The 9,715-nt window shown below is 40.8% G+C and overlaps 1 protein-coding gene across 1 annotated transcript; it reads right to left on the bottom strand.

The window, feature by feature from the left end:
* Positions 1-1,784: 1,784 nt before the first annotated feature.
* On the bottom strand, positions 1,785-8,539 carry LOC113756452. Its single transcript, XM_027300135.1, has 7 exons — positions 8,438-8,539; positions 8,074-8,317; positions 5,729-7,407; positions 3,493-4,987; positions 2,773-3,417; positions 2,308-2,659; positions 1,785-2,199 (listed from the first exon to the last, which is right to left on the bottom strand). The coding sequence occupies exons 1-7, from the start codon at positions 8,537-8,539 to the stop codon at positions 1,785-1,787; spliced, it is 4,932 nt and encodes a 1,643-aa protein (XP_027155936.1).
* Positions 8,540-9,715: the final 1,176 nt, after the last annotated feature.

Genomic DNA, 9,715 nt, shown 5'->3' with positions numbered 1-9,715 from the left:
TAAATAACTAATTAAGAAAAATAACTAATGAAGAAAGATTGAATAAAATGAACGGAACTAGGAATAAAAAGATGAAAATGAAATGCTAATTTTTCTTTCTTTTTCCTTCTTTTTTTTCCTTTTTTTTTAAATAACCCAAAATAATCCAAAACCCGCTATCGGGTTTCCCCTAACTCGGAATAAAAGATAGAAAATAAAATGCCTAACAACAAATTATGTTTGATTAATGATTTTCTTTTTCGTTTTTTCTCTCTTTTTTTTTCTTCTTTTTTTTTCATTTTTCATATTGAATTTAAATCAAAACAACTAAAGCATAATTTTTTAATGCTTTTCCTTTTTTCTGAGAAATTCTATGCTAAAACTTAAAAATAAAATAATAAAATAAAAAACTAACTAAAAAAAACTAAAAACTAAAAAGTGAATAAACCTAGCACGACAAATAAAAACTAAAAAAAGTAAATGAAATTACACTGAAAATTTGGTGTCTACAGTTTGCCCATCTTTGTCTGAGATTTTGAAAAAAGACTTGACCAAAGAAGTAACACCAATACTTACCTGTTTATATCGGACCACAAAATGATTTTCCAACGGACAGGAATTTTAAAATGCCCGACAGGAATTTTTAAACGGATTGGCCCGAACAAAAATTTTTTTAAAAACGGGACTTATTCCGAGCAGAATTAAATACCGGGAGTGTCCCCCGAACAGGAAAATTAAAAACGGGACTGACGAACAGGTAAATTTAAAACGGGATATGACTCCGGAACAAGAAATTAAAACGGGAATGACGCCAATAGGGAAATTTAACGAACTGATTTCAAGAGGCACGTACCCAGCGTGGCATTCGACCCAACTCTTCCATTTTGCAAAAGAATATTCGTAAAGAAAAATGCAAATTTGGCCAACGAATATCATATTCAAGACTTTGGATATATTTGTTTCGGAATTCGATACTAGCAAAAGTATCACAGTCATGAGGGAAAATCCAAATGAACCAGGTCACCAGCTGTTCCTTCTCGTGCTCGTCTTGTTGAGAAAACCTGTCTTGGCGCCCTTTCGGGTTTTCACCAAGGTTGCCCCCACCCTTTTTGTTTTTGTTTTGTGCTTTTTTTTTCTTCTTCTACTTCTTTTTCTTTTTCTTTTTTTTTTCGAGGCGCCCTTTCGGGTTTTCACCTAAAGAACAATGAAATACCTCGACCATGATCGACTCAGAAATATGAGTTAAAGATTTCGGGCATCAGTAAAATGCATTTCCCTTGTAAGATTAGGCGAAGGCATTACAGACATCACTTGCCAGTTGATTAACAAATTTCCTAATAGAAATGCAACAAGTGACGAAAGCCGGGACTTTGGGCTTTGTAATGAGGTCAGGTGGGGTGTTTTTCGAGAAAAGTTGAGGATTGAAAGCAAATTTGATGCGAGGTGTGAAATAACTTATTTTGAAATCATTTCCGATTTTGAACGAAACCGAGAAAATTTGCCCCAGTTTGATCGGATTTTCTCTCTTTGCATTTTCTTCATTGCATTTTCCTCACTTTTGCATTTTTCTTTAAAAACTAAATTTGCCCCAGTGTGGGTTTCTTTTTTCTCTTTTTGATTGTCTCTCTTTCAAAATAAACTTGCCCCAGTGTGGGGTTTGCAATTCTCAGGGGTTATCAAACGAAAATTTGTCAATTCTGATGGCTCAAAGGGGACAAGTAGAGATAAAATGTTTTAAGTGTAAAAGAAGATGGCCTGACTTGCATTTCGCCATTTGTATGAATTTCTAAAGAAAATTTGCATGATCAAATGAAAAACTTCTTGCACATGTCTGAGTTGATGGGTTGAGGGAATGCTCGTCCATCCATTTCTGCCAAAATAAGCGCTCCGCCAGGTAATACCTTTTGGACAATGAACGGCCCTTGCCAATTTGGAGCAAATTTGCCTTTAGCTTTATCTTGCATCGGCAAAATTCGCTTTAGTACTTTGTCACCTTCTTCGAATGCACGCTGATGGACTTTTTTGTTGTAAGCCCAGGCCACACGTTTCTGGTAGCACTGACCATGACAGATAGCACTGAACCGCTTTTCATCGATCAAAGTCAATTGCTCATAGTGCTGCTTTATCCAATTAGCCTCCTCCAACTTAGCTTCCATGAGGATTCGTAGCGAAGGAATTTCAACTTCGACTGGTAATACAGCTTCCATTCCATACATGAGTGAATATGGCGTTGCCCCAGTCGATGTCCGGATAGAAGTCCGATACGCCATTAATGCATAAGGCAACTTTTCATGCCAATCGCGATGCCTTTCAGTCATTTTGCGGATAATCTTCTTCAAATTCTTGTTTGCGGCTTCTACAGCTCCATTCATCTGAGGCCTATAAATGGCAGAGTTGCGGTGTTTGATCTTGAACTGCTCACATAGTCCATCTACCATGTCATTGTTCAGATTCTTGGCATTGTCTGTAATAAGCGTTTCGGGTACCCCAAAGCGACAGATGATGTGATCTCTCAAGAAATTGGCAACTACCTTCTTCGTTACATGTTTGAATGACTCCGCTTCAACCCATTTGGTAAAGTACTCAATTGCCACCAATATAAATCGATGTCCATTCGAGGCGGGCGGATCAATTGTACCAATCACGTCCATACCCCACATTGAACAGGGCCATGGGGCGATATACTATGCAATTCAATGGGCGGAGCGTGTATAACGTCACCGTGCATTTGACATTTTATACATCTCCGGACAAAATCTATACAGTCACGCTCCATAGTAAACCAGAAGTATCCGGTTCTCATGATTTTCTTTGCTAGCAAATGGCCATTCATGTGAGGTCCACAAACGCCACTATGCACTTCTTTCATCATATATTGAGCTTCGTCTTCATCAATGCACCTTAACAGGTTCAAATCTGAGGTTCGTTTATACAAAACTTCTCCACTTAAGAAAAAATTTGAAGCCATTCTACGCAGAAAACTCTTGTCCTTTGTACTAGCATACAGAGGGTAAGACCCAGTTTTGAGAAACTCCTTAATATCATTATACCAAGGAATATTGTCAGAGGACTTGTCTACAACCCAACAGTGGGCAGGCTTGTCTTGAAGTTGAATCTGAATTGGTTCGATCCTCAATTCATCTGGATACTGGATCATAGAGGCTAAGGTGGCCAAAGCATCAGCAAATGCGTTTCGGGCTCGCGGGAGATGTCTGAACTCCAAATTTTGAAATTGCTTTGCCAGAGTGAGCAAACTACTATGGTAGGGCAAAATTTTTGAATCCTTGGTTATCCACTGCTTCAAGGTTTGGTGCACGAGCAAATCTGAATCACTGAAAGCTATCAACTCTTTGATTTCCATTTCTAAAGCAATTTTGAGACAAAAAATGCAGGCTTCATATTCAGCCATGTTGTTTGTACAAGCAAATTGCAATTTGGAAGCGGCAGGGTAGTGCTTCCCTTCGGGTGAAACCAAAACAGCTCCAATTCCAGCTCCGAGAGAATTCGAAGCTCCATCGAAGAAAAGCCTCCATTCAGGGCTTTGCTCACTTATATCGTCCGTGGCGCCTACAAATAAGACTTTCTCATCAGGGAAATAAGTATGAAGTGGTTGATAATCATCATCCCTTGGATTTTCTGCCAAATGATCAGCTATAGCTTGCCCCTTGACGGCCTTCTGTGAAGTGAAAACAATATCGAACTCTGAGAGAATTATCTGCCATTTAGCCAGACGTCCAGTTAGCATCGGCTTCTCCAAGAGATACTTCAAAGGATCAGATCGGGAAATAAGATAAGTGGTATGGCTCAACAGGTAGTGTCTCAGCTTTTGAGCAGCCCAGGCCAATGTACAGCAGCTTTTCTCAATGAATGAATAATTAGCCTCATACTGCGTGAACTTCTTGCTTAGATAGTAAATGGCTTGCTCCTTCCTTCCAGAGTCATCATGCTGCCCGAGGACACAACCAACTGCTTCTTCAAGCACAGATAGGTACATGATTAATGGTCGACCTGGCTTGGGTGGCACCAAGACTGGCGGATGTAACAAATAGTCCTTGATTTTATCAAAAGCTTGTTGGCATTCTTCACTCCAGTACAAAGGCACATTCTTTCTCAACAATTTGAACAACGGCTCGCATGTGGCAGTCAACTGGGCAATGAATCTCCCAATAAAATTGATCTTTCCTAAGAAACTTTTCACGTCTTTCTGAGTTTTCGGCACTGGCATATCTCGAATTGCCTTAATTTTTGCTGGATCTATCTCTATGCCTCTCTTACTAATAATGAAGCCCAACAATTTACCAGCTGGTGCCCCAAAGGCGCATTTCGCAGGATTTAGCTTCAAATTGTACTTTCGCAACCTTTCGAACAGCTTCTTCAAATCAACCAAATGGTTCTCTGCTCTTTTAGACTTGATTATGATGTCATCCACGTAGACCTCCATCTCCCGGTGGATCATATCATGAAACAGGGTGGTCATGGTCCTTTGATACGTAGCTCCGGCATTCTTTAGACCAAATGGCATCACTCGGTAGCAAAACGTGCCCCAAGGGGTGATAAAAGCAGTCTTCTCCCTATCCTCTTCTGCCATCAAAATCTGGTGGTATCCAGCGAAACAATCACAAAAAGATTCAATCTCATGCCCAGCGGTATTGTCCAGGAGAATGTGAATATTTGGCAGAGGAAAATCATCTTTAGGACTGGCCTTATTGAGGTCTCTGTAATCAACACAAACTCGTACCTCTCCATTCTTTTTTGGAACAGGGACTGGATTCGAAAGCCAAATAGGGTAATGGGAAACAATGATAATGTTGGTTTTGAGCTGTTTTTCAATTTGTTCTTTTATTTTGAGGCTCATATCTGGTTTGAATTTTCGGGGTTTTTGTTTTACGGGTGGAAAAGTAGGGTCTGTGGGCAACTTATGCACTACCACATCAGTTGAAATACCAGTCATATCATCATAGGACCATGCGAATACATCCTGGAACATAGTCAAAAATTCAAGCATCTCCTTTTTCTGCCTCTCATTCAAATGAATACTAATTTGCACCTCCTTAACTTCATCTTTAGTGCCAATGTTAACCTTTTCTGTTTCTTCCAGGTTCGGTTTTGGTTTCTCCTCATATTGTTCAAAATCCTTTGCAAAAGAATCGAATACCTCCTCATTATCACTCTCGCTTTGGAGCTCGGATTCCCAGACCTCCAAGTCGTGAGTGATATAGAGATTGCCATTATTGAATTCCAGAATAGTGATATCCAAAGGGTCAAATGGTTTTATTTTTGGCCATCTGAAAGAATTAACGAATGTGGGATAATAAGCAAACAAATATACAACAAACAAATGAACAAGCAATATGACAGAAATATAAACAAAACAACATGACAAGAACAACTTGTGCATTTTCATAAACCCTTTGATTGAAAGCGAAAAACCAAAAAACAAGCGGGAATGAAATGAAAACTTAACAATATTTTCACGTGCAAACTTTAGTCAAAGGTAAAGATGCTTTCATTAGCTATTTACAGATGCAGAAGTATTTTCAGGAATTCGTATGAATGACAAACCCCTTTAAGTTTACCGAAACTCCTTCCGAATGGGCAGAAACTCGGCTGTCCAATTGGAAATGGATCCTTCAGGGACGTCGGGAAACTCGGCCTCAGCTGGGAAACTGTCTTCAAATGTCGCCCCAACGAACAATTGGGCCAAACTAGTTTCGATTCCGTCAACTGGGTTAATCTCTGATGTGATCACCTCGGTCGGTCGTGGAAAAGTATAATGCAGTGGTGGAATATCAAGGGCCCTTGGCCTGCCTTCTTTCTCTGCTCTCTTGCATTCCTTCATTTCTTTGATGTCTCTAGCGGTTGGTCGGAAACCCAAACCGAATGAATCCTTTTTCTCCACAATTTTCACTGGCTTCAGAATTCCTTGCAGATCACGTCCCAGCCCTTTATCAAACTCATATCCTCCGCGGATCATTTCCTTAGCCATCATGACACTGGCCTTTGACAAAGCTCGTTCCTCTTTTGTTATCCAACTTACGGAGACGATATCAGCTGTGCTATGAGGGGTTACTATGGCGCTTCGGCTACCATCTTCTTTGGACCCAGAATCAGCAATCACGAGGCAATCCTCCTCGGCAAAGATAGTTATCAATTTGTCATTTACTATGAATTTCAACAATTGATGCAATGAAGAAGGCACAGCTCCGGACTTATGAATCCACGGCCTTCCAACCAAAACATTATAAACACTAGGAAAATGCATGACTTGGCAAGCTATCTGAAACTGTGCGGGCCCCATCTCGATGACTAAATCCACTTCTCCTATAGGTTCCCTTCGTGCTCCATCAAAACCTCTAACTATGGTCCCTGAGGGCCTCAGCTTGATATCTTGCAACCCTAGCTTTTCCAAGGTACTCCAAGGGCAGATATTAAGCGCAGATCCATTGTCAATCAACACCTTTGGCAAAATTTTCCCGTTGCAACTCACAGCTATGTACAGAGCCTTGTTATGTCCAATGCCTTTTGCCGGTAATTCATCATCAGAGAAAGTAATTTGTTTTGTAAATAACACACTCCCAACCACATGTGAGAAATTAGCAACCGAAATGTCCTTAGGGATTTGAGCTTTGGTCAGCATTTCGAGCAACGCATCCCTATGCATATCCGAAGAAAAGAGCAGATCCAACATGGATATTTGGGCGGGCGACTTGCTTAGCTTCTCGACTACAATATATTCACTTCTTTGGAGCCTTTTAAGAAAATCCAAGGCTTCCTTCTCAGTAACTGTTGGTTTAGCAGGCAGCTCGGGGTTATTTACTTGAATCGGAACGGTAGCTCCAAACGGACTTGCAATCCTCCCAGATCTGGTGACCACTGACACCTCTTCTTTGGCAATTGACTTTTCTCCAATTTGTATGACAGGTTCATCGTAGTTCCACGGCACTCGCTGCAAACTCAAAACAGGCTCCTGCTCTGGGAATTCGATGACCACTGGCTCCAAAGCCTTGCTCTCAGCTAGAGTGAGATCCAAAATAAAAGGTCTTTTATCCTCCTCAAATGGCACCTCCATTATAAATGGTTGGTCTGTGACCCCAAACACCTCAGCTTCCCTTGCCAATTTCTGGACTTGCTCCTCATACTCTGCGTCGTCCAGAATGACCCCAATGGTATTAGCGTGTTCAGGCAAGGGGTTCCTATTTATATTCGTCCCTTGTGCCTCCTTTTTCCTAATTACAATCTCTCTGGCTTCAATCATATCTTGAATTCTATGCTTAAGAGCCTTGCAATCAACAGTCGAATGTCCGGGTGCCCCTGAATGATAAGCACAGACAGCTTGTGGGTTATACCAAGCGGGCATGCCATATGGATAGGTAGGAGGGGGTACCATACCAATTTTCCCGGCGGCCTTCAATTGGTCTAGAGGCCTGCCTGAATTGGTAAATGTATGGTTAGGGGGTCGGTTGTAAGGTTCAGGAGGTTGAGGATGGCTGTAAACAGGTCTATTTGGGGGAGGAAATCATGGGTTATATGGAGGGCGAGGTCGGTTTTGGGGTGGATTTGGTTGAGAGATTTGAAAAGGGGCTAAAGGTGGGTTAGGATAACTTGGGCGAGGTCGAGGGTGATGGATATTGGTAGTATATACATGGTGCGGGTTTGAATAATAAGGGTAATGTGGTTGGTAGGTTGGATTGTGTTGGTATCGGGGTTTGGGTGAAGGGTTCTGGTCCCAGATAAAAGTTGCATCCCCCTCTTTCTTTTTAAACTGCGGCTTCTTTCCACTGCTTCCTTGCCCTTGCAAAGCTTCTACCTGTGATTTTAGGGCAGAGATGTTAACAATTTTTCCGGCTCTCACAAAATCATCATACTCTTCGAGTTTATTTACAATCGCAGCAAATGAACACCCGGTCATACGGAAGATTTCTTCGAAGTATGGAGGATCATGCGTCTTTATGAAAGTGCGAATAATTTCATCTTCGGTCATCGGAGGCTCAACCTTGGCAGCTATCTTTCTCTATCTTTTGGCGTATGTCTTATGATCTTCAGATGGTCGCCTCTTCGTGCCTTCCAAAGTAGTTCGGGTCGGTGCTAGCTCACAGTTATACTCATATTGTCTGATGAAGGCGTTGGATAGATCAAGCCAAGTCTTCACCTCCTTTGGCTTTAAGTTTGAATACCAATCGAGGGCGTCTCCTTCTAGACTCTCTGGAAATAACCTTAATGGCAAGTTTTCGTCATCCACCGGTCTGCCCAACTTGTTGGCAAACAAATGCAAGTGTGTCTTCGGGTTGCCCGTACCATCATATTTATTGAACTTCGGGGTCTTGAATCCCACGGGCAGCTGCACATTTGGAAACAGGCACAGATCATCATAGTCTAACACCCCTTGCTTGCTTAAACCTTGGCTTTTCCTGATGAACTCATCGAAACGATCCAACCGCTTAAGTAGCTTTGTATCAACCGGGGCAGACGACTCTCCCATTTCTGGCTTGGTTTGAACAGTGTGCTCCGGCACAACAGGCTCTGCAGTAGTCTGATAAAAAGCTTGTGGATCCGGAGGCATGTTTGGACCACCTTGACCACCTTGAGGCTGAAATCCTTGCCCATAGGGAGGATAGAATGGAAGATTTTGAGTGTAAGTATACTGCGGGTTGAAAACTCCCTCAAAAGCGGTTTGAATTGGAGGAATGACAAATGGTTCGGATTCCGGTTGTTTGACGGGCGGAGGCTCGGGCTGCACTCCGCTACTAATGAGCTCGTCGATCAACTTCTTTTGGGCTGCCATTTCAGATGCCATTTCCCCAAATTTGGTAAGTAATTCAGTCAACTGAACCCCGGGACTTGCGGCTTCCGGCTGGGTAGTTGCAGCGGTCTTATCAGACGATTCTGGCGGAGTACTCATGTCTACACGATTCCTTTGGGCTCGACTACGGGATCGCGTTATGATGGGGTTTCGACGAGAAGCTATGTTTAAATATTACCTGAAAATACGAAATGACGTGCTTTTAGATTTAGCCCTGGCTTAACTTTTTTAACAAAAATAAAACAAAGAAAAAGAAAAAGACAAGAGTTAGTAGATGTTCCAAAAATTCGGATGCATGTCCTATTGGGGGGCCCTTTTTGTGCCAAGGGTAGGCCTAGCATGATGCAACACCTTCGAAATGGGACCCGTAACGCAAACCTATTTTTGACAACAATTCCAAATGAGTGCAAAAGAAAAATCGCTTTCATTGATAAACTTGCCAATATTTACATCATGTCATGAAGACGATTCCGTACAAGATTGCCAAAACTTCTAAGCCTATCTAATACAGAGTTCCTGGTTTCTCTAGCATATGGAATTCTAACATGTTCAGGTTGGTCATATAATTCTCCGCATTTCCTTTGTAGACACCAAATTTTAGTATATTTTTATTTACTATTATTTTTATTTTTCATGTTAGTTTTTATTTATTTTTAGTCTTTTATTTTTGTTTTGAGTCATTTTAGCATAGGTTTTTTTTGAAAAAGAGAAGAAAAATTATTAGTATTTTGTTTTTATCTTTTATTCATAGTTTTGTTCATTTTATCTGATTTTTATTTAAATTGTTATTTTTCTTTATTTATTTGGGTTCATTATTATAATATATTAAAAAAAGAAGAAAAAAGAAAAAAATAAAAAAGAAGGGTTTAGCATTTTATTTTATGCCTAGTTTTGCTCCTTTTATTCGATTTTACTTATTATTGATTAACTGAAAAA

This window comes from Coffea eugenioides, unplaced genomic scaffold, assembly GCF_003713205.1.
Source record: "Coffea eugenioides isolate CCC68of unplaced genomic scaffold, Ceug_1.0 ScVebR1_2346;HRSCAF=3359, whole genome shotgun sequence".
Lineage (NCBI taxonomy): Eukaryota > Viridiplantae > Streptophyta > Magnoliopsida > Gentianales > Rubiaceae > Coffea > Coffea eugenioides.
The sequence above is the reverse complement of the archived record's forward strand: the minus strand, read 5'-3'. Positions and strand labels throughout refer to the sequence as shown.

Excerpts from the sequence above, each read along its gene's own strand:
- LOC113756452 (XM_027300135.1), bottom strand. The coding sequence starts at position 8,539 with ATGCCTCCGGATCCACAAGCTTTTTATCAGACTACTGCAGAGCCTGTT. Across the intron at positions 7,408-8,073 it reads CAGACAATATGAGTATAACT|GCAGGCCTCTAGACCAATTG; the intron begins GTGAGCTAGCAC and ends TTACCAATTCAG. Across the intron at positions 2,660-2,772 it reads AAAGAAAATCATGAGAACCG|TCGCCCCATGGCCCTGTTCA; the intron begins GATACTTCTGGT and ends TTGCATAGTATA.